The sequence below is a fragment of the Bidens hawaiensis genome, unplaced genomic scaffold (assembly GCF_021521415.1).
Source record: "Bidens hawaiensis isolate Kalapana, Puna unplaced genomic scaffold, B.hawaiensis_p1.1 tig00009190_1, whole genome shotgun sequence".
Classification (NCBI taxonomy): domain Eukaryota; kingdom Viridiplantae; phylum Streptophyta; class Magnoliopsida; order Asterales; family Asteraceae; genus Bidens; species Bidens hawaiensis.
Window position 1 is genome coordinate 91325 of NW_027491677.1, and position 25474 is coordinate 116798.

A 25474-nucleotide genomic window follows, 5' to 3' on the forward strand; every position below is an offset into this window, starting at 1 on the left:
AAATCCTATAATATATGATACACTAAAAATTATTATATAATTTTTTTAAAAAAATATTATTTATAATTAAGAAACAATTTTACAGTAAAAAAATAAGCGGGTCTTGGGTCCTACCATACCCAGATAACTTTTAAACTGAGTTATAACATCTTAGTTATTTGTGAAACGTTTTTATCATCAAACTCTAAGTATATTATAAATTTCATTACAATAAATAAAATTAAACCCAAAAAAGTATACAATTATTTAAACGAGAAATGTAAAACAGCTCTCGTAATATGAGGGACAAAAACTAGTTATTATAATTAAAATTTAAATTACTTATGATAATAAATAAAAACATTGTTAGTTAAACAACTTATATAAGTTAAGTTTTGCATAAATAAAATGACAATAGTGTAAAATTTATATTAATTAATATTCTTCAAATAAAAAACATACATATTTTTGTTATTTTACATGATTACTACATTAAAATGACTAAAAATACAAATTCAAATTCGAGAGAATTCCCATTTACATCATACGCTTTGCTGACAGGCGAACGTTGAGTTCCTCAAACGTGAGTTTATGTGGTTTTTGTGCGGAGCTGTTTGAGCCCGTCCATTCGGGTGAAAAGTCGATATTGTTTCTCAAACTAACATTGTTAATAGATGTAGGGACTCAAACCGCTCCTCCCGAAATCCAAAAGGACTTAACCGCGTCATTTTACATTTGAGGGACTGAATGTGCACCCGCCAGCAAAACACATGGACGCAAAGAGGAATCCACTCTTAAAAGTAAATACGATGTATAAAATCACTAAAGCGCGTATGTAAATATCATTTTTTAGAACGCCGACTTTCTTGTATTTAAGCTACTTCACTCTCTAAAGTTTGGCTTGGGCATTCCCTTGGATACATTTGTCACCACAAAAGCAGAACTCTCTAGCTTAACACACGGTGGAATGAAAACACGGGTGAGCTCAGGTTTTGAAATGCCAACCTTTGCATAAAGCTTAACTCAAATCATTTATTGTCAATATCCACCCAAAAGTGACATAAGTGAGATTCGAACTTAAGTCTCCACTAGAAAACCCAAGTCTCATACCACTAAACCACAAGTGGGGAAATTAAGATAAAAAGTAATAAATTGCGTTTTAAAACGGTGCTGCAAATTTAATGTGGACGCCTATTATAGAAGGTCTAAACATAAGCTACAAATATATTATAATTTTAATCTACATTTAATCGAATAGTTAACGAGCTAATAATTATAATAAGAGTACATTTGAAACTGCGTTGTATTTATTTCCATTTCTGGACTAAACAAACAAACCAACTATAACAAACAAAAGTAACCCAACATGATCTCATTCCCTATATATAATGAAAGTTGCTGGTGCAAATGAATCAAACACAAACCATCATGGCCACCACTTTAAGCACAACACTGCTAATGTTATCAGTCTTCTTCATGCTCACTTCTATTCCAGCCCAATCATTCTCTTGTCCAGTCTATCAAAAACAAGCACTTCTTCACTTCAAGTCCACCATCACCAATTTTACTTCTTTTCAGGCCCTACAACTAAAATCATGGAATCCAACTTCCGATTGTTGCTCTTGGGAGCGTGTTAACTGCACAGGAACCAAAACTGTCACCAAGCTCCACCTCCATGGCTTAGTTGTTCCGCTACCAGATATCGTTCTGACTCCAGTATTTTCTGATATCTTTGCCCCGATTTTTCATATCATGTCATTGGAATTTCTTGATATCTCAAACAATTCATTGCTAGGTGAGATCCCCTCAGATGGGATTGTGAATCTCACAAAACTAGTTCACTTAGACATGCAAGACAACTATTTCAGCGGCTCCATTCCCTGCCAACTTTTTTTGTTGACTAATTTACGCTACTTGGACTTGAGCAACAATTCGCTCGAAGGGGAACTAGCACCCGAACTAGCGTCTTTTCAAAATTTAGTTACCCTGTGGTTAAATGACAATTGTTTCCATGGTTTGATTCCTCGTCAACTTTATGAACTCAAATATATTCAAGATCTTGATCTCAGTGGTAATAATCTTGAGGGGGAACTAAGACCCGAATTAGGGTCTTTTGGGAATTTGACTTCACTATGTTTAAGTAATAATTATTTCCATGGTCAGATTCCTTCTCAAATTTTCAAACTAAATTTTCTTCAAGTTCTTGATCTAAGTGGTAACAATCTTGAGGGGAAACTAGGGCCCGAACTGGGGTCTTTACAAAATTTGACTTCACTGTATTTATATAACAACAGTTTCCATGGCCCAATTCCTTCTCAGATCTTTGATCTCAGGTCTCTTCAATATCTTGATCTGAGTATTAATAATCTAAAGGGTGGTTTAAGCCCTGAAATTGGTAAGCTTCTAAATCTTGAATCACTTTTCTTGGGGGCTAATTTTCTTTCTGGTAAAATCCCTGAAGAGATTGGATACTTATCCAAGCTAAGGGAATTCTCTTTATATAAGAATCTTTTATCAGGCGAGATCCCATCATCAATTGTGAACCTCAATAAACTAAAGAAACTTGATTTTTCTGAAAATTCGTTCTCATCGCATATTCCAAACTCCATCTGAAGAAACACTAACCGAACCCACGACAGATTACTGGTAACCTGGGGGTTGGAGAGATGTTTCCCACGAGGGGTTAGACCCTTGGAAGATGGTTCTTCTGATAACCTGCAAAACAGACACCGTGAGCTCGTCACTGAGAAGGGGGGGGGGTTCCTCCTTGTGACCACCCTCCGGCGTGAGAATCAGACTAGATTGCTCTTTAAATATAAAAGTATATTAAGAGATTGCTAGAGCAGATATCAGGTATATTATGATGATAATATGATAATGTAATGTTGAGATGATCATACCATTTGGGGTATTTATAGCCGAAGGTAGGTTTCCAAAGAGGTATGGCCGGCTGCAACAGTGTTCCTGTTCCACCAACAGTAGCCTACGCACGTGCCCTGCTGGTAGTTGGTGGGTAGGTAGCGGCTGATAGCGACCAGGCCTGCTGTACACTATTCCTGTTCCACCAACTGACGGCTACGCACGTGGTATGGCAGTAGTTGGTGAGTAGGCAGCGGCTAATAGTGATACAGTACAGGAGCATGCTGCTCGCCATACTGTATCAGTGAGCTGTCGTATCTCTGATCAGATCTTTCGCCCATACCTCGTCAGGTACAGTAAAAGATCCTTCAGTATACGGACTGGCTTATTTGGGCGGGAGTATTCCCCCTCCCGCCTCTGTGCGGGATTGCTCCCGGCTTGGCTCATTCCTTCAGGTGACACTGAATGATCGAGAGCTAAGTGCCTTGTGCGTGTAGCCATGCTGCGCGGGTGGCCTTCCCTAATGGCTTGTATCCGAGGCTGCGGGGACAGGCGGAGTCCTTCACCATTGGGAGGCATTTCCTGCGGGACCAGCTTGCGTACTGCGCGTAAGGACGTCACGTCTCTGAGCATGGTTGGTCCTGTGGATCCAGTTGGTCTCTGCGCAGACGTCCCTGTTTTAAGGTGAGTCTTGCGGGTCCAACTGGGCTCTGCTAGGACCTACCTCTTCAAGTCCCCCCAGTCCAATGTTCTTCTCATGAGTGTTTAATAAAGTGAGGTGAACTTTTGGACTTGAGCAAAGGGTTTTGAAAAGGGTTTTGTAAGGTTTTCCATGGGGATTCTTTCCGCGGAAGTCCTTGTCACTTGCAGAAATGCCCGAGTTTCCTGCTTGGTCTTTGGGTATGATGCGGGTAGGTCTGTAACCTCCTCGCAAGTCAGGAGCATTGAGTCCCAGTTGTATGTATTTTCCATGAGGTTTTGGTAGTTTTGAACATAGTGATCAATTATGTTAAGACCACCAATTCCATCTTGGAGCTTCAAACAACGTAGTTCTCGACGTTCCCGCTATGCGGGGATGTTATTTCCGTTTCCGCAAGCATTGCCCAGAAGATCCTTCTTGGTTTCAATTCCCAGCGGAGCGCTAGGTATGTGAAGGGTTTTGCCTTAACACTGTACCTGCGCTCGTCTTACGGTTACTTTACTTCCAAGGTATTCCTGGCGTCAATTCCCTGCGGGTGCTAGGTATGTGAAGGGTTTTGCCTTTACACTGTACCCGCACCCGTCTTATAGTTACTTGGTTGCCGAGGTACTTGGTTTCAATTCCCCGCGGGTGCTAGGTATGTGAAGGGTTTTGCCTTAACACTGTACCCGCATCCGTCTTACGGTTACTTGTTCACCAAGGTTTTTTTGGCTTCAATTCCCTGCGGGTGCTAGGTATGTGAAGGGTTTTGCCTTTACACTGTACCCGCATCCGTCTTACGGTTACTTGCTTGCCAAGGGGTAAGGGGTATTTTCCCGCTTACTTTTTAATATTTTCGAATTTTGAATTTTGAAATTCGAAGAGTTGGTGAAAAGATAAGAACAGTCCAAACCTCTGAAACGTCGTACGACGGTTTCTTCTGACTGTGTCAGGACGTGCAGGAAGTTATGTTGACGTGACAGAACATGGTCATTCCAGACGCTTTTTCAGGCGCGTGGGCGTGATTTTTCGGGCGCGTGGCCGCGAAATTACTGGCACACGTCCTTTCTACAGCTGTTGCCAGCTTGCTTTTTGCCACGTGTCATAGTTTCATTGCACCTTCGATTTCTCTCTCCTCCGCATTAAATTCACCGCATTAATTGCGATTAGTATATAAAGGGGGAGAGGCCTCTTTGTAATCCACACTTTCACCTCTCTTCTTCTTCTTAGTGATTTCCGGCAAATACTCCCCTTTTTCAGGCAAGCATTTTCCCGAAATCACTCTTCTTTCTGCAAAAATGTCTTCTCATGATGCTGAAGCTGTAGCCGACGATAGGAGTACTGCTGGCGAGTGCCAGTGTGCTCTACCTGTCGATCAGTACCAGTACATCGTCAGGAAGTTCATGCTCGAGTCTCTCGAGCCTGAGTTTCCTGAATCCCACCAGACTGTGTACGATGCCCCCAGTGGCAAGATCGGGGTATATGCTGCATTCTTTGTTTATGGGAACCTTAGGTTCCCATTGACAAAGTTTGTGTACCGTGTCCTGGAGAGGCACGGGGTGCACCTGACCGAGGTGCATCCGATGGCGATTGCCAAGGTCCGGCACTTCGAGTGGGTGTGTCGGATTCTGGGTATTGAGCCCTACGTGGACCGCCTGATGACCTTTTATACTTGGAGGTGCGTCCAGGGGTGGTACACCCTGACAACCCGTATTAAGGGTTTGAAGATCTGCGTGACCGAGCGCAGTCTCCGATCGTGGAAGCGGGAGTTCTTCTACATCTCTGCCCGCGCCATCCCCATTGCTATGAAGTTCAAGAAGGGTCAAGCGCTTCCGAGCCTTCACGCTTCTAGCTACCAGGAGGCGGAATGGTTCGCGAAGATATCCCGGGTCCAATCTCCGGTTTACCGGTTTGCGGAGTCCGGGATGGTGCTGCTGGGGATGAGCCGGGTATGGAAGGATGCGTCCCGGTTTCCCATCCTTCTTGAATATGGTTTGAACTCTATTCCTTATGGTATGTCTTGTCTTTCTTGCTGATATTAGTTAATTTTCTAACTGTTTCTTTTTCTTTCAGAGGGGAATAATTTGGAGTCGCTCCTGTTCCCGCGGGAAGCTGACAGTCCCGTGCGGGTGGGCACTCGTGCTCTGGACGACAATGAGTTGCCCATCCTGGAGCAAACGGCGGATAGGTTTGTGGAGGTCTATCCGCCGGGCCAAGAGATCCTGAGCCACCGGCGGCCAGGTAAGGAGATATTCTATCCTGAACCCCTCAATGCTGTACCCGTTGCTGGAAATCCTTACATCATGTCTTCTTCTGAGGAATCCGCAGATGGTCCTCCCCTTGTGCGGAAGAAGAAGGCTGCTGCCGGCGTGAAGGGGAAGGAGAAGGCCTCCACAGCTGATCCAGTGGTTCTCTCTGACTCGGAGTCAGATAGTGAAGAGGTGGCGGGGAAGCCCGGTGGTGAGGAGACCACTACTCCGGAGGCTACGACCGTTACCTCCGGAGAACCAACGAAGACGACGGTGACCGGTACCAAGAGGCCGGCTCCATCGGGTTCCTCCCCGCCCGTCCGTACGTTCAGGGTCAAGAAAACCCGTAAGTACAATCATAATGTCTGCAGATTTATCGCTATAAATTTATCTAACACTTTCTTCTTTGTGCAGGCGTGGGTGTTGACGCATTCCGGGGTGAAGCGCAGGGGAGTATCCCCCCGCCAATGACGGTAGGCTCGGTCAGCCTTCCTGAGGCGTCGACCCAGGCGCCTGCGCCTGCATCCGCTGGTCCAGTTGCTCATTCCTTTGAGCCAACTGTTCCGGCAGAAATGACGTCACTGCCGGCTGTGAGTGCGATTTTTACAGCATCCTTCACAGAGCCGGCGGTTACTGCTGCTGCTTACAAGGCGGCGACCACGGCGGCGACCACAACAACGGCGAGCACGGCGGCTGCCGCCATGCCCGCGCCATCGGCACCGATGGCCGGACCATCAGGTACGCGCAGGGCTTCCCGTCGATTTTTGCCACCTTCCCATCTGCCTGACCTGTTGGATGGATTTCCTTTAGGTTCAGGTGATGGGTTTGGCGGCTATCGGCCTGTCATTGACCCTACAGGTGCGTAGGGTTCCTTTCTTTTTCCTTGTTTTTTATCATCTTTTCCTTACTGCTTTTGTTTCTTTTGCAGTGTCGGATTCCAATGAAGTGTATGTTCCTCGATGGAACATACGCCGAGGAACAACCCTTCGCACACCTGTGGAGTGCGTGGACTGGGCTCGCCACGCTGCTCCTCCGGGTGCGTTGGGGGAAGCCATGGTTAGCTACCAGGAGGGTAGGCTAACTAATGAGCTTCGGGTTCTCCAGGCCCGGATGCAGCCGCGCGTCGAGCTGCTTTGTCGTGAAAACGACAAGTTGAAAGCAGCTCGCGCCAAGGACATATCTGAGGCGCGTGCTCTTCGGGAGGAGAACCAACAGCTGGCGGCAGCTGCCGCCGACAAGGAGAAGGCCTTCAAGGCCCTCGAGGTTGAAGTTCAGGCGCGACTCGAGGCCCGCTCCAAGGCTGCCCAAGCTGTGAATGAACAGCTTCGGCTGGCCAGGGAGACTGCGCGAAACGCAACCGAGAGGGCTGCCAAGGCTGAAGCCGTTGCTGAGCCTTTGCGTGTGGAGAATGAGGAGCTGAAAGGCAAATTAGAGGCTCTCCAACGCGCTCATGATGCCTTGGCAATGGAAGATGCCAAGAAACTCCAGGAAATCCTGGACCAGAGGGGGGTGCTTGACCAGACCCAGCGGAAGCTTAAGGGCGTCGAAGAGGCTGCCGCAAAGGAAGTTTTACTTGCCAACCTTAACAAGAGCGAAGCCGAACGCGCCCATAACGAAGCTCAAGCTACCCTCCAATGGCTTCTTCGAGAAGCGTTGCCTCAGGTATGTTTAGTTTTATCTTCACGCTTTTCTTTTGTAAGAAAAGGTTCTAATACTTGTGTTTTCTTTGTAGGTTGTGCGTCGGGTCTTTTCAGAGACCTCTTACGATGATGCTATGACCGCAGCCCTCAACGCTTCTCATGAGGATGGGGAAAAGGCCGGCTTCTTGCTTGGTCTAGGGTTTGTTGAGAAAGGCGTCCCGCCTTCCAACTTCCCTTTGTTCAATGTGGATACCGAATCCATTTATGACCAAGCATTGAACCAATACGCCGCCTTCCCGCATCCAGTGGTGGAGAAGGTGGACGAAGTAGCTGCTGCTGATGATGGGTTAACTGTCCTCAAAGCGTTCCTCGAACCACCCCGTTCTTCTGACGGAGCGGGTCCAAGTGGAAGCGGCCCTGAAGCTTGATCCTGAAGATCCCTTCCCATTGCTAAGATAGACTTGTATAGTTTTTTTTTTTTTTTTTTTTTTTTTTTCTTTTAGGCGGGTAGTTACCCGGCCATTCTTGTAACATATTCTTGAAATATTAATCTTTTTGCGTATAAGATTGTTATTTCCTTCTTTGGGTTCCTTGCTTTATAAACTTATGACTTGCATACTTAGTTTAAATTAGCAATTTTCCAAGTGTTTAGAATAGGAACCTTTGAACGTGGTTGATAGTGGGTTAAAGTTTCGCTTCCTCCTTCGTGATTGTGCGGGTAGAACCGTCACTTGCACTTGGTAGGATGGCTAAACTTTAACTTATATCTGACCTGCGTGTAGGTTTTCCTTTTCGAAATTTCTAAGGCATTAAGATAAGTTGACCTTTGAACGTGGTTGATAACAGGAAGTCTTGCTTCCTCTTTCGTGATTGTGCGGGTAGAGCCGTCACTTGCACTTAGTAGGATGGCAAAACTTTACCCTTATCTGACCTGCGTGTAGGTTTTTCTTACCTTTTGAGGATAAGTTAACCTTTGAACGTGGTTGATAATAGGTGTGAAGTTTTGCTTCCTCTTTCGTGATTGTGCGGGTAGAACCGTCACTTGCACTTAGTAGGATGGCAAAACTTTACCCTTAACTGACCTGCGTGTAGGTTTGTCACGTTGCTGGGTTCGTGCGGGTAGGACCGCCTTCCCATGCAATGACGACGTAATTATGCGGTGAAAACCGGCATATTAGTTCAGAAAAGTATAAATGTAAAATCATCAGCTTCGGTGTTAAAGAGAATCATTTCCATTAGAAGTGGCTCTTGGCCTTTTCTTTACAAATTGGAATTGATTTACATGCAGACTGTGTAAATGAGCTCCCTTCCATGTTGGGATGGGAGTGCCATCGAGCCGATACGCACCTGGTTCGGGATCTCGTTCTTTACGCAGCATGTAGTCTCGAATTTGAAGCTGGAATTGATTCGTGTTTTCCCCAGCTGGGGTTCTATACGCACTCGCCTGCTCAGCCTTTATTACGCCACGAGGTGCGCGAGCGTCCCATCTCTGACAAATGCTTCCACCATATCCTTTACATCTATGCATTCTTCAGTGTTGTGGCCCTTTGTCTTGTGAAAGTCACAGTATTTGCTCCGATCAGCATCGTGACGATGTCGGATTATTGGAGGCTTTGGCCATGGGAGCTCTTCAGTGGCGAATATCTCAGTGACGCTTTTGGTGAGTGGCGTCCATCTGGAGTTCCGGTGCGACTGTACATTATCCCTTCCGCCCAACCGATGTTGCAAGCCGGATGAGGTGTCAAAGTTTACCCTTGACTGCCAAATGCCTAGCTTTCGTTTTTTATTTAGTCGGGCGGTGAGGACGTTGTCTTCTCTCGTCCTCTGGGTGTAGAGGTTTGTGCTCTGTGGGAGATCTCTACCCAGTTGCTTCTCTGTTTCCGCATAGCGTTTTGCTGCTGTCATGATGCCATCCCATGTGGATGGCATGCCATCTTTACCCGTTAGGGTGCGGATGAGCTCTGGGTCATGTGCGCCCTGGATGAAGGCAGCGCGAACAAGATCTTCGCTGATATTGCCCAAACTTAGCTTCTTTGAGTTGAAGCGAGTGATGAAGTTTGGCAGAGATTCGTCTTCCTCTCGTATGCATTTGAGGATTGTCCATTGCTCCTCGGTATACTTCCGTTGCTGGCTGAAGTGTTGGCTAAACTTCTGTTGGAAGTCTGCCCAGTCGTAGATGTGGTTGACCGGTAGACGATCGAACCATGCTCTAGCAGCCCCAACCAGCGTCATTTGGAACATGTAACACCACGTGGGTTCCGTCCAATTGCTGACGGTTGCCCCTGCTATGAACCTGTTCAAATGATCGTCTGGATCAGATATACCGTCATATGTGCCTATGTTGGGCATTTGTTTGGCACTCTTTGGGGCGATTGCTTCAGCAATGTCCCTTGCAAATTTGGACGTTCCTGCATTTGCAACGTTTGGTCTGAACGTTTTAGAGAAGTCTCGTGGACTTCCACCTGTGCTTTTTGGTTTGAAGGCTTGTCCAAAATGCCTTTTCGGTTGGGATCCCGTTTCCTTACGCTTCCCTTTTGCCCTATGGCGAGGGTTCGCGTCGGAGTCGGATTCCTCCGAGTCATCCTCCCAGTAGTCGAATTCGTCGGCCTGTTGCACGGAACGCAAGCGTTCGTCCAACTCAGCCTGGAATTCCTTTTGTCGTGCTTCCGCCCATGCCTTAACTTCATCGAGAGTCTGGCGGGGGAGTCTTCGTTTCTCAAACTGGATATCGGTGGATCCCAGTAGGTGATCATTTACTGCACTTGCCCCGGCTTTGGTAAGTGGGGTAGTGTTCGTAAAATTTACTTCACTTGCCCCGGCTTCGGTAGCCGGGGTAGTGTTCGTAAAAACTGTGTTGCCGGTGTTCATCCCAGTAGCTGGGGTTGTGGTTACCGGAATTTCTCTAACCATCTTTGTAGAAGTTTGCAAAAACTGGAGAAAAATAAAGTTCTAGCTTTATGCACGGATGGCGCCAATGAAGAAACACTAACCGAACCCACGACAGATTACTGGTAACCTGGGGGTTGGAGAGATGTTTCCCACGAGGGGTTAGACCCTTGGAAGATGGTTCTTCTGATAACCTGCAAAACAGACACCGTGAGCTCGTCACTGAGAAGGGGGGGGGGTTCCTCCTTGTGACCACCCTCCGGCGTGAGAATCAGACTAGATTGCTCTTTAAATATAAAAGTATATTAAGAGATTGCTAGAGCAGATATCAGGTATATTATGATGATAATATGATAATGTAATGTTGAGATGATCATACCATTTGGGGTATTTATAGCCGAAGGTAGGTTTCCAAAGAGGTATGGCCGGCTGCAACAGTGTTCCTGTTCCACCAACAGTAGCCTACGCACGTGCCCTGCTGGTAGTTGGTGGGTAGGTAGCGGCTGATAGCGACCAGGCCTGCTGTACACTATTCCTGTTCCACCAAATGACGGCTACGCACGTGGTATGGCAGTAGTTGGTGAGTAGGCAGCGGCTAATAGTGATACAGTACAGGAGCATGCTGCTCGCCATACTGTATCAGTGAGCTGTCGTATCTCTGATCAGATCTTTCGCCCATACCTCGTCAGGTACAGTAAAAGATCCTTCAGTATACGGACTGGCTTATTTGGGCGGGAGTATTCCCCCTCCCGCCTCTGTGCGGGATTGCTCCCGGCTTGGCTCATTCCTTCAGGTGACACTGAATGATCGAGAGCTAAGTGCCTTGTGCGTGTAGCCATGCTGCGCGGGTGGCCTTCCCTAATGGCTTGTATCCGAGGCTGCGGGGACAGGCGGAGTCCTTCACCATTGGGAGGCATTTCCTGCGGGACCAGCTTGCGTACTGCGCGTAAGGACGTCACGTCTCTGAGCATGGTTGGTCCTGTGGATCCAGTTGGTCTCTGCGCAGACGTCCCTGTTTTAAGGTGAGTCTTGCGGGTCCAACTGGGCTCTGCTAGGACCTACCTCTTCAACATGACTGTACTTGACCTGAGCAGGAACGAGTTTACTGGAACAATACCATTATCGATGCAATACTTGAGCAAGCTGGTAGTCCTTAGGCTCCATGGCAACATGCTCACCGGAGAAATCCCAACTTGGTTATTCAAATTCACAACTCTCAAGGCATTGTTTATAGGTGGAAGCGGCTTGATATGGAATAATGAAGAAAAGATTGTTCCAAGGTGTAGCCTAGTCGAGATCTATATGCCTTCTTGTAATATTTCTGGCCAAATTCCCAAATGGATTTTAGCACAGAAAGAACTGATTTGGCTTGATTTTAGCAAGAACAAAATTGAAGGAAGATTCCCAGATTTTCTCACGGACATGAAACTTGAGATAATAAATCTATCAGAAAACAATCTCATGGGTCCAATCCCACCTCGTCTATTTGAAAGTGTGCATATACAAATTCTTGATTTGTCTCAAAACAAGTTTACGGGGGAGTTGCCTGAAAACATAGGCAAAGCTATAAGAATGAACTTTCTTCGTATGTCAAATAATATTCTTTCTGGACAAATTCCAATGTCCATCTCCAAGATTTACTTAAGAAATATTTCTGATGTCAGCTATCTTTCTTTGGATGATGGGCTGATTTACCTAGATTTGTCCTACAACAATTTCACTGGTCAGATCCCTGTGTATTTTCCTAAAAGTATCAAATTTCTTTATTTAGGGGGGAATAAGTTTTGTGGAAATCTACCTTGGAAATTGACTAAATTATTCAACCTTAAACTTCTTGATATCCATGGAAACAATATTAAAGGGAATCTACATGAGACCCTACCACAAATCCAAAATCTTGAAGTTCTTGTGCTAAGAAACAATTCCCTTGAAGGATATATCCCTAGCAATATCTCCAACCTTAGTTCTCTCCGAATTCTTGATCTCTCCAATAACCACCTGCCCGGAGGTGTCCCAAAAGAAACATCAGATCTTTTAGGAATGATTGAACCTTTCCACATATCTACACCCATAGACTATGTTTATTTAAATTTATATTATTCCTGGGACCTGGACTTGATTGTGAATTGGAAGGGATGTTTACAAGGCCTAGTAATCCGTAACTATGGCATCCATTCTTTGTTGGATTTGTCACACAACAATATATGTGGTGAAATCCCGCCATCATTAGGCAAACTCAGATCCCTAAAATTGCTCAATATTTCATACAACAGGATCTCCGGGCATATTCCGGTGTCATTGGGTGACCTAGAGAACATAGAAGGCTTGGATTTGTCACACAATGAAATCTCAGGTTCCATTCCTCAATCACTGGTGAATCTCGGGCAGCTTACAGTTCTAGATGTGAGCAACAACAAGCTGACAGGTAAGATTCCTGTTGGTGGGCAAATGGACACCATGACTGGTTTTGAAAACAACACCGGATTATGTGGTTTGCAGATCCGGGTCACTTGTCTTCATGATATACGACCGGAAGAAAGAACAGAAAATGAAGACGAGAAGCAATTGTGGTTTTTATGGGAGGGAACCTGGGTTGGTTTCCCTGTTGGGTTCTTCTCATCAATCTTGATCATGGGCTACTTTCTGGATTTTCTTCAGCTCTTCAAAATTTGGTGAAAACTTCTACTATCTGCAATGCTCAATTATTCACAAATTGTTCTCTAGAAGAATCATGCTATTAGTCCCCTACAATATAAAGGTCTTTACTTCTGTAATCATACAATGTGTCATATACAACCAATAAAATGACGTAATCATTTCATAAAGTATAAAATAATTACCATTAAAGATGGATATTAAGTTCAAATATGGCTAAACAGTTAGGTACTTAATGATCCGGTCAGTTGATTATCACTCCCTTTTTGTTATGATTTGATAATTATTAAAGCCTTTTTACACGTTAAGGTTGCTTCGTTGAGCAACACTAAATCAACCCTCTAGATCCTTTTTTAAACGTACCTGATTAGATTCATTTTATAGCAAGTGTATCCTTAAAAGCCGAGGCGAGTGCTTCACTTAAGTGAGGATTTTTTTTATAAAAAAATGCTTATAAATAATAACACATGGCATAAAAAAATTTATAAACAGTAACGAAAGTGATCAAATACAAGTGCTGATTAATTAGTAGAAAACATAATTGCAGGGAACAAGGAAGTAGTGAAAGGGGTTAAGAGTGGTAATCCGATCAACAGTAAACATAATCAACAAATCATATAAGCAGCAAGCAGTGGTTAAAACAACAATTAATGCAGGGAGTTTTTGTTGCTTAACCGCTTTTAACTACCAAACAGCCAGGTATCCACTTTGAAATATTGATTTTCTAACCTACTTTGAATTTTACACAACACTTTGACTTTTACATTTGACCTTTTTTTAGACTCCTGAATTTACTTTGACTTCTTGATTAATTCTAAGTTCAAGACATTTATATATGTCTGAAAGTGAAATATAGTGCTCAAGTTAAATGATCAGTTGACATAATCAAGTAATAATATAGTGTTGGAACTTCATTATAGTTAATTATCTTAGACAAATTATTAAATGGATAAACGGGCATACCAATTAAGAAATGCATTGGGAAATAAGTTGAAAATAAAGTTGCAATCGTGAGCTCAATTTACATTGTCGATCTCTAGTAATGGGATCGAAGACTAGTACTCTCGTATCTAGAATTCCAAGTTATCTAACAATCAGATTTCTAAAATAGAATGGAAAACAAGTGTTGACTAAAACTAATCCAACAGAAACTCACTAGTGAACATGGGAAGTAGTTAACAGTGGTTAACACAGCAATTTAACTTATCCGAGCCATTCATATTTTCATATAATACTAGTCTTTATACCTCCATTTCATGTATTTCTAAGCAAAAATAAGTTTGGTTTTGGCTATTAACTTAAACTAACTGAATTGAACCGAAAACTGACAAGCCAACTAAATAAACCGAAGCAATTAACCAAAAACTGATTGGTTAATAAAATAGATTGACTGATGGCTTCTGCTTCGGTTTCGGTTTAGGATAATAACCAAATCATGCACAGTTGCACACTCATACTATTATTCGCTTTTCACTCTTTTACTTTGATAGATTTACCGGAAAGTCTTTGAACTTCAAATTTGGGCATTACTAAATCAAGGGGTGTCTCTCAATCCACACACAACCTCTATCTCACCAATTCTTGTATCACATCTAAAGGATTTATCCGATCCTAATTGGCATACGACCATGACCGAAGAATATCAAGTTCTAATAGATGGTCCGTCATACATGGGAACTTGTATCAACACCAAATAACAGTGATATCATTAGGTGTTTTGGCCTTTTTATAAACACATTTTATATTCATTACGAAGGAACGAGGCTAGATTGGTTGTAAATGGAAAAAACTAACACATTCTGGTTAAGCGCATTGAGGTTTTATTGTTTTAACATCAGGATTAATTAAATTATGTCTCTCAAAAATATGTGATCTTTTTATATAAGGAGACGATCGAACCACTATACTAACACTAATTGGCCTAACTCTAATGAGTTCACTCTTAAGTTTGTGCTTTGTTTGTGTAATCCGTCTTTAATTTAAGGGTTCGTTAGTAATAATTTTTGGGTTCTTTTTGTGGGTTTGATGGGAAAGTGGCAAAGTGTCCCATAAGTGTGAAAGAAGCAGCCTCTTGCAAGTTTTTAGTAAATCTTTATATGTCAAATGAATGGATTGGTTTTAACTATTATTTATTGAAAGATGGGTGCATTTTGAAACAATACTCAGACACCATATTTCTCGTGACATGGACATTAATCCAATAATAACTAACCTATGATCTAGTGGGCTTAAAAAAGAATGCACCATATCTGTATACAAAAATGTAACAAAATGAGTCATAATATTTTGGTGCTCGTCAAGGTTTGGGCGGAAGGCCGCAGAGCAGCTGTCATGTCCATTAATCACTAACCTATTATGCATATTCAGTGGTGGACGGTCGAACCCGGTATTTTTTGGTTTTACATATAACTTATGTATCGAATTAGCGAGCAAGTCCATTTTTCTTTTGATGAGCGAACCCAGTACTATTTTGAAAATAAATGTTCAAATACATTAATTATGTAAAATTAGTTAAAAAAAAAGTCCTTCAAATTTAACAAAAATGTCAATCATTAATCATTCCAAGAACCATTTTACGTGTAAGTGAATAGTAGAGGCTATACTTGTAACTTTAAAAAAAGTGGTGACTAATCTGTAGTGTGATCAAACAAATTGAACCATCAGTGTAATTAACTTTAATTTAAAAACATTTATAAACTATTAGTCTCGTCTCAACAATTAAAACTACTAGAAATAATTGTTTTGAAACCCCATATACAAATAATTGATTATGAACCACGAATACGAAGAAACTAAGAAAACTGAGCCGATAATAAAACAAGACCAAACTTGTAATCTACTCTTATTTTCGTAGAAAGTTTTATAATACTTACAATTTAATTTCCAGTCCCATAAAACGATACAAGTGTTGTTATCATTTACTTCACCTCGCGACCTTATGATGTATCGTTGAAGCAAGATAGGCCTCATGGGCTCATGGCTCATGCTTTAGAAATTTAGAAAATGTATAGGTAAATAATTTATAAGACATTTTAAGTTCAATCACTAGTCTCAATCTCACCAATAAACACCACTAGAAACAATTAACTTCAGCCACATATATGGATTAAACCACAAGCAAATGATTATGAATCACAAATACCAAAAAAATAAAATTAAATGGAAGTGTATATAGACAAAAAACATATTGTCCATACTTGTAACTCACTTTTATTTCCAACCATATACTTCATACATACTACGATATTCTTTTCATTCTAATAAAGAACATATGTATTATCAATTACTTTGTCTATGATCTCATGTGACGTGTCATGGAGAGAGAAATATAAGCATTTTAGAAGATATTTTTTTTGAATACATTAGTCTCAACAATAATAAAAACTACTAGAATTAAATCCACAAACAACTAATTATTAACATTTATCAGAAAATAAAATACGAAGGAAGTGACCAAACTAAATATCTTGCAATTTTAGTCTTTAGATACTTAAAATAATACTATATAGTATATATTCTGTGCACTAAATAAACACACGTTTTTGTTATCAAATTAACTGACATTTTTAATATAATTATTAGCGTCAACCATTTAAGTCAATCAAAACAAGAGATTTTTGGAATACAAATACAAAGGAAATGAGTGAATAGAGTAAACCAACGTGTCGTGTCGATGAATAAAACAAGGTCACTTATAACTTACCAAAACAATTGATTTCAACCAGAAATACAAACAAAATGATGTAATAGACTAAAGCAACTTGCTGAATAATAAAACAATATCGTTTACTCATGACTTCACATATGTGCAACGACATTAAATTCACTCAAGCCAAGCACTACAAGGGTTGTTGTCGAGTGCCTGGGTCTCGATCTCATGCAACGAGTCTTTAAAGGCAAGTGAATTTGGATGCTCTCGAAAGAAAATTCAAAATTTTATATGAAATATTGTTATAAACTAATTTTGTTTCATGTAGAACATCTAAGGGGAAAAGAAATCATAAATACGAAGTCGCGTTATTTTCAAGATGAATAACGTCCGGTGCTAGAAATACTGATTTTGATTCACTATCAGATACAAGTGACGGATAAAACATACAAATCCTTGTTAATTTCAGATTTTAAAAGTTTATTAGAGCCGATGAATGTGTCAAATTATCGTTACATGAGAAAAATATCACTACCATCAATAGTTTTCTAGATCTTTAACCTATTATCTATTATCAATGTAAAGGTGTAAATCCAAAGACTGACTAAAACTATAAGATCATATCCAATTTAAACTCTTAAAACACTTTGAAACACATTCAATTATCCTTTAAAAATAAAATTAAAAAACAACTTGTTTTATCTCATCCTTGCAAATTCTTTCCACATTTAGTACCATTTTTAATTTATTTTTCATAATAGGATTATTTTTTATACCAAATCAAATTGTGTATAACATTTAAATTACTTATGATAAAAAAAATAAACATTTTAATACTTAAATAATTTAATCGATATTTCTTAATTGAATAAACTAACAAGCTGCAGGTTACATTATAAGATAGTACATTTGCAAACTCGTGAGATCAATGCTTGATGAGTTGTACTCAATTCAAGAATAAGTGTATATTATTCCCAATTCAAGTAAAACAACGAAAAGTAACCCCACGTATTCTCATTCCTATATATGATGACCGTTGCTGGTGTAAACGAATCAAACATAGAACCATTATAAACCACCATGGCCACCACTGTAAACACACCACTGCTAATATTATCATTCCTCTTCGTACTCACTTGTATTCCAATTCCATCATTCTCTTGTCCATCCTATCAAAAACAAGCACTTCTTCACTTCAAATCCACCCTCATCACCACCATCAATTCCACTTCTTTTCATCCCATACTACTAAAATCATGGAATGAGACTTCCGATTGTTGTTCCTGGGAGCGTGTTACTTGCACCAGAACCAAAACTATCTCCGAGCTCCACCTTCATGACTTAGTCTTCCCGCTTCCAGATATATATCCAGCTCCGGTATTTTCGGATATCTTGGCTCCGCTTTTTCGTATCAGGTCACTTAAAAAGCTTGATCTCTCTCACAATTATTTTCATGGTGAGATTCCTGGAGATGGCTTTGTGAATCTCACTAATCTGGTTCACCTTGACATGCAAGACAACTGGTTCAACGGCTCCATCCCCAGCCAACTCGTTTTGTTGACGGATTTATGCTACTTGGACTTGAGCTACAATATGCTCAAAGGGAAGCTAGGACCTGAACTTGGGTCTTTTCGGAGACTGGATACACTGAATTTTAGTAAGAATTTTTTCGAGGGTCGAATTCCTTCTCAACTTTTCGATCTCGAATCTCTACGAGTTCTGGATATGAGTCATAATTATCTCGAGGGGAAACTAGGACCAGTATCCGGCTCTTTCCGAAATTTGACTACATTGTGGTTAAATGACAATAGTTTCCATGGTCTGATTCCTCCTCAACTTTTCAAACTCATATCCCTTCAAAGTCTTGATCTAAGCAATAACATTCTTGAGGGGGGACTAAGACCCGAGCTAGTTGCTTTTTGTATTCGGGTTCAAGATTTTAACCGTTTCTTGCTAAAGTTAGAAACTGGGTACAACACATAAGTATTCATAACACATTCTTGAGCTATCAAGACTAGATGTTTAAATACTTTACATGTTGCTGCACATTTTTACCAAAATTTGAACAGATGTAGAAAATTCAATGAGTATCCCATGATCAAGATTGTCGAAAATAACCCGACTGGAAAACCGACCAAAGTTGCCTCCCACGAAATCCATGATAGTTCCTCGTCATCCACCTCTTGTCCGGTTGATGGTCGCATATCCTCGGGACATATGACTCTAATCTGCATACCACATAATCCACTATTGTTCGCATTATAATTCAACTCGTTCATCGTGCTCATTTGTCCACCCGTAGGAATCTTACCCGTCAGCTGGTTATCGCTCACGTCAAGAATCGATAACTGATTCAGCTTCGAAAACGATTGAGGAATCGAACCCGAGATCTCGTTGTGTGACAAGTCTAAGCTCTCTATCCCCTCTAGATTCCCGAAAGACACCGGTATCTTCCCGGAGATTTTATTATGCGAAATGTTTAGAAGTTTTAGTCCTTTGAGATTCCCTAAAGTCCCGGGAATCTCACCCGAGATTCGGTTATCCGACAAGTCCAAGAAAGAGTAAATATCAAGATTCCGACTCGATAACCCTTGAAACGAGTTCTTCCAGTTTAAGATCAAGTCTTGAAACTCGATCAAGAAGTTGAAAATGTCAACGGATGGTAACACGTCCGGTGTTTCTATCATTCTCGCAAGGTTTCCTATCTCCTGCGGGATCTTTCCGGTCAACTTGTTTCCGGAAATATCAAGAATCCGAAGCGAAGTAAGATTCGATATCGTTTTCGGGATAAACCCTTCAAGGGAATTGTGTCTCAAGTTCAAAACTTGAAGACTCGCGATTTGCGGTATCACATATTCGAAATTTCCAGTAATATTATTGTCATGAAGATCAAGATGTTCCAGGTTGACCAAATTAGTCAAATTCCCGGGTAACTCACCCGAAAACCGATTCCCACCCAACGAAAGAATCTGCGTTTCGGTCGAAAAATTCGTCGGAATCTCACCCGAAAACTTATTATAAGACAAATCAATATAAGCAAGTAGAGGGTTATCTTTAAAAACCGGAAATTTATCGCCCGAAAGGCGGTTTCTCGACAAATCCAACAGCAGCAGCCGGTAAATCTTGGAAATCGAAACCGGTATCTGCCCGGTAAAACTATTCCCAGACAACATAAGAATCATAACTCCTCTTGCACTGCCTAAATTCTCCGGTAACTCACCGGAAAAATTGTTTCTTGATAATGCAAGAATCGATAAACTTGACGATTCGAATAGTTTCGGCGGTAGTTTTCCGGTTAGTTTGTTGTCTGATAATATTATGCTTCCAATATTCATCTCTGCAAGCCAATTTGGTAACTCACCATGTAACTGAGTATCACTTAAATCAAGAAAGTCTAAAGCTTTTTGTGCTGAGATCCATTTAGGAATCTGACCATAGATTCCACATGATGACATGGATATCTGTTCAAGATTGCATCTTGGAAGAATCTTGAAATACCCTTTATTAATATTATTATTATTAGTATTATTGTTCCAAATCAAGCTGCTACCTTTACCACCAATAAACAGTTTCTTTAAAGTCTTGATCTTGAACAACCAAGATGGGATGATCCCAGTCAGCATATTATTCTTGAGCCTCAAGGTTTCTAATTTAGTCAAGTTTCGCATCGATGAAGGTATCGGTCCGGTTAACCGGTTCTTGCTAAGATCAAGTATAGTCAAGTTCACTAGCTCTCCAACTTTAGCTGGAATTTGACTAGAAAACAAGTTTTCAGATAAGTCAAGTGATTCAAGATTATTGAGGTTTGCGATTGTCGTCGGAATCCCACCCGAAAATTGATTCTTGGCAAGCGAAAGCTCACGTAGCTTCGTTAAGTTCCTGATCTCATCCGGGACGTTTCCCATTACCAAATTCTCATTTAACTTAAAAGTTTCAAGATTTGTTAACTTACCGACTTTATAACTTAATTCACCACCGAAACTATTGTTACTTAAATCAAGAACCCGAAGATTTTCGAGTTGAAAAGGTTGATCAGGAATTGAACCTTGTAACCAGTTCACACTTAACATTAACGTCGTAAGATTCCACATAAACCCAAATTCGGGTGCTAACTCGCCCTCCAGCGAGTTAGTGCTAATATCCAAATAACGTAAATTTGTTAACCCGAAAATTTTGACGGGAATGGAGCCGTTGAAGTTGTTTTGCATAATGTCGAGATGAACCAGTTGGGTGAGGTTCCCGAGCCCATCTCCAGGAACCTTACCCGATAACGAGTTCATCGAGATATCAAGTAGTTAAATGACCTGATTGTGAAAATCGGGGTCAGGATATCTGAAAACACTGTAACTGGATTTTCGAATAAGGGGACCACCGCAGATAAGTAGAGTTTAGTTATGGTGGTTGTATTGTTTTATGTTGCGGTGCAGTTGACGCGGTCCCACGTGCAACAATCGGTTTTGGGATTCCATGTGTTGAGTTCTAGGAATGGGATGTAATCGTCGGAACTGGGATCGGAATTGGAATTGGAATTGTAAAGGGTGGTGAGGGTGGATTTGAATTGAAGTAGTGCTTGTTTTTGTTGGATTGGGCAAGAAAATGATGTGATTAGAATGGAATTAAGGGTTAATAAGATTGATAATATGATTAATGGAATGGAATTGAGTTTGGTCATTGTGGTGTGTTTTGGTTTGAGTTTGTTTGTGAAAATGGTTTATAAATAGATTGAAATTTGTTGCTTTGTATTTGATAAACTCAAGGAGTGTACTAATTTTGTTGCATAGTGTACAAGTGGTTAAAGTGATCGGTTTGGAGTTGGTGGCTTTAGTAGTGGAAAAAGGAATTTAAGGGTCAACCACTTAAAGTCAAAGTCAATGGGTTTGACAAAGTAAAAGTAAGTAGTTTGACTATAGGAGTTGAGTGGACCCAAAGATAAGTGTACTCCACTCAAAAGAATTCTCATTAAACCTTTGCTTTTAATTGTTGGGGAAATGCATAAATTTATATATTTATTAGTTTTCATGAATATATATTAAAAATCACACCGTGATTGCAACGAATCTGAAACATTCGGGACAGGTATTCAGGTATGACACCATACCAACTTGATCTTGTTGTCACCGGCAACAAACATGCATGAACCATTTCATGATATATATACTCGTTACAATTGCTCGAAACATACATACACATTTCCTATTGTTCTTGTTATATCTTGCTCTTAGACTACTCCCATTGGCAATCTCATAATGAGATTGGTGTGTCCAAAGTTAAAAAAGAAATTGAAAAAAGAAAATAATGCAATTTAGATTGACTATCTAGGTTGGTGGAGCAAACCTAGATTGCAATCCAAACTAACCCCCGATAACTTAATTATTTAATTAACTTTTAATATTCTAACTAAAAAATAATTAAATACACGATATTTCTTAAAAAAAATGAACATTCCAATATAAATTTTATTAAAAACGGACTTCGTTAAAAAAAACATTTTGTTTAAGTTGGGATGGGTTGTGAATGTGTATAAAAGATTGGGATGAGTTAAATTATGTAGATTGAAGAGAGATAAATTAATTTTATAATGTAAGATTGAGATTGTGAGATTGCCAATGGGAGTAGTCTTAGTAATAGAATAGCCACGACTACTAGCTTGGTCTGGTAGCAAAGATGTATGCCTAGCAACCAAAAGATTATAGATTTTAGTCTCACTTGAAACATGAGGTGAAATATATAGGTAGAAAATAATTAGTTGTTTAAAAAAGTTGAATAGTCACTAATTTACTAACTTTTCTTTTATATTTCTAATTTTCTTATATAATAAAATTATATTAAATATGCAATAGATACGTACACAAGAATCCCAACGGCTAATTTTCGACAAAACTGGACACTTACTCCTATGGGTATTGGTTGGGTATGTGACACGGTTTTACGATCACATGTAAAATAATGATTATTCATACCCGTCTTATTATCATCCTTACATCGCAATATGAAATCGATATGCAACAAATAATCTATTTCAAGGTTGAAAGTTGAATTATATGATGTTGCTTGCATGCATGGTTTGTATTTTGACTGAATAAACTAATTTGAACATAATTAGTTAAAATAGTTTATTTTTAAATTTATATTTCATCTTGAGTGACAAAGTAAATGGTTTAAGTCAATGATGTGTATCCTTTCGTACAAAATATGTAAGATGTAATTTACCTAGAAATTGCATATACTTATTATATATTTATATTTATATTGTTTTTGTAAAAGAACAGTACTTGTTATTTTTAATTATTTTAAAATATAAGTATTTAATAGCTTCTTTATATCATGTTAATTAAATCAATAAATTCGTTATTGAACAAAAATATAAATTAAATAATTTGTCAATGTTCAAAATATAAAAATAAAAAATCATGTTTGGTATATAATTATGTAAATGGATGTGCGTTATCAGGTAATTAAGTCAGATAAACATAAACATGTATATAGTCAAATTCATACGTGTCTCGTAGACTCGTACCCAATTCTAAATAATTTATTTTTAAATACATCATTTTTTTAATATATGTTGAGAGTGACAAAGTAAACGTTTTAACTTTTAAGTCAATGATATGATTTCCTAACTCCTAGGTTAACTTCTCTCATTTTGAGGTTGACAAAAACTGAAAGATGTACTTAGAATTGCATCTGCTTATGTTTTTATTGTTTTATATCGTTTTCGTAAATAAAAAGTATTTGTCTGAAAAATATATATATGTTTAGTAACCCTTTTAATTCAAATGTTGTTATCCAAAACAAATAAAAATGGAATAACTGTCATTGATATTTTGAAAGAGTAATTAACATTTAACAATGTTAAAAGAATAAATTTTACATATTGGGTGTGCGTATTCTGGTGTCAGTTTCGCATGTGGAGATGGTTACGTGTATCGGGCAAAACACATAACTAGCGTCACACGAGTAACCAGCACTGGATACGCGCTGATATAATCAGTAGTTTCCATTATCTAACATATCATTGTTAACATATCATTGTTGATCAAGATGTTGACCTTTCATCTAAATATTTAATTAATGAACTATGCAATATTCTTCTTCTTTTCATCATTAGATTCCAATGCACATATGGTTAAAACTTGTTTAAATATTCACATCTTAAATAGCTATTAGCTAAGCCATGAAGCACATAGCATTCATCAATGGCCATAACATTGCTAGCCTTTTTTTTCTGTTCATCATCTTATACTTCTTCATCCAAATCCACCCGAAAAAACCAACCACCCCTAACAATCTCCCACCTGGAAGCTTCGGATGGCCAGTTTTAGGCGAGACCTTAGACTTCCTGCGTTCTCGAAGAGATGGAGGCGCAAATAAATTCATAAGAGAGAGAATCAAGAGGTACGGTTCAGTTTTTGGGTAAAACAGACACAAGGTTCAAAATTTTGACTTTTGAGTTTCTAAAAAGTGTTTGTTTTCAACTTTGCAAATTGGGCTTAAAACTTTGGCCCAAAAATCAAAATATATGAATTTACTTAGATTTTTCTGTTAGTTATTATTTTATTTTATTATTATACATTTATTCTAAAATATTTGAGTTTATCTATTTGAGTTCATCCAAATCCACCCGAAAAAACCAACCACCCCTAACAATCTCCCACCTGGAAGCTTCGGATGGCCAGTTTTAGGCGAGACCTTAGACTTCCTACGTTCTCGAAGAGATGGAGGCGCAAATAAATTCATAAGAGAGAGAATCAAGAGGTACGGTTCAGTTTTTGGGTAAAACAGACGCAAGGTTCAAAATTTTGACTTTTGAATTTTTAAAAAGTGTTTGTTTTCAACTTTGCAAATTGGGCTTAAAACTTTGGCCCAAAAATCAAAATATATGAATTTACTTAGATTTTTCTGTTAGTTATTATTTTATTTTATTATTATACATTTATTCTAAAATATTTGAGTTTATCTATTTATTAAATTTTTATAAATTACTTAAAATTCAAAATAAAAATTGAAAATTTATAAGTTCGGTTCCGTTTTTTTATTTTATTTCTCCACAATAACGAAATCAAACCAAAAGTTCAGTTTTTACAAATGCAAAACAAATTCGTCCTTTTTGTTTCAGTTCGGTAATATATTTTATTTTGTTTCATGCACGTCCCTAGGTACGACAGTCCTCTGGTTTTCAAAACATCTTTGCTTGGGGAACGTATGGCCGTCTTCTGCGGGCCGGAGGGGAACAAGTTTTTGTTCGCAAACGAGAATAAGCTGGTGGTGTCATGGTGGCCGAAAGCGATCAGATCGTTGTTCGGTAAATGCTTAAATACGAGCCGCGGATAGGAAGCAAAATGGTTGAGGAAGATGATGTTACCTTATGTTGGTCCTGATGCTTTATCGAATCGTTATGCTATTGTTATGGATGTAGTAACTCGTGTTTATATACAAAATCAATGGGAAGGTAACATTTTAAATTTTGCATCATTAATCATTGTTTTACTAATAACATAATTACTCTATGATATAATTACATAATTATTCTAATTGTATATATAATTTCTCTACTTGATTCTCATATTTAGCACGTTAATTTCATTTGTACGTTAACTTTCCCTAGTATTATAATAGTACTTTTATGGAAAAAAAATACTTTTATAAAAAAGTTGATTAAATACAAAGGACTATTAACTTAGTGGAATGTATCAAATATAGGTTGTGTAATTATTAACTTTGATAGTGTGATTAATGTATAGGTTGCATTATTATTTATCGTGTTACGTATTTATTGTGCATAATAAGTTATAAGAGGGGGGGGGGGGGTTGAATGCATCTCTATAAACCCGAAAATCAATATATGTGTATTTAGTAATGTAAGGTATGTGGTCGGTGT

The 25474-nt window shown here is 39.6% G+C and overlaps 1 protein-coding gene and 1 pseudogene across 1 annotated transcript; one reads left to right on the forward strand and one right to left on the reverse strand.

Moving 5' to 3' along the window:
- Positions 1 to 1407: 1407 nt before the first annotated feature.
- LOC143531468 (uncharacterized) lies at positions 1408 to 13194 on the forward strand. The gene is made up of 3 exons (XM_077026756.1): positions 1408 to 2113; positions 2180 to 2590; positions 11350 to 13194. Exons 1-3 carry the CDS (start codon positions 1408 to 1410, stop codon positions 12966 to 12968), a joined length of 2736 nt encoding a protein of 911 aa, XP_076882871.1. The 3' UTR covers positions 12969 to 13194.
- A 5443-nt stretch (positions 13195 to 18637) lies between these two features.
- On the reverse strand, positions 18638 to 21523 carry LOC143531469 (uncharacterized; annotated as a pseudogene).
- Positions 21524 to 25474: the final 3951 nt, after the last annotated feature.

What these genes read in the sequence shown, in the direction of transcription:
- LOC143531468 (XM_077026756.1), top strand. Translation starts at nt 1,408, where the DNA reads ATGGCCACCACTTTAAGCACAACACTGCTAATGTTATCAGTCTTCTTC. An exon ending in TGGGAATTTGACTTCACTAT is followed by an intron (nt 2,114 to 2,179) that starts GTTTAAGTAATA and finishes ATTTTCTTCAAG; the next exon opens with TTCTTGATCTAAGTGGTAAC. An exon ending in GCATATTCCAAACTCCATCT is followed by an intron (nt 2,591 to 11,349) that starts GAAGAAACACTA and finishes GCTCTGCTAGGA; the next exon opens with CCTACCTCTTCAACATGACT.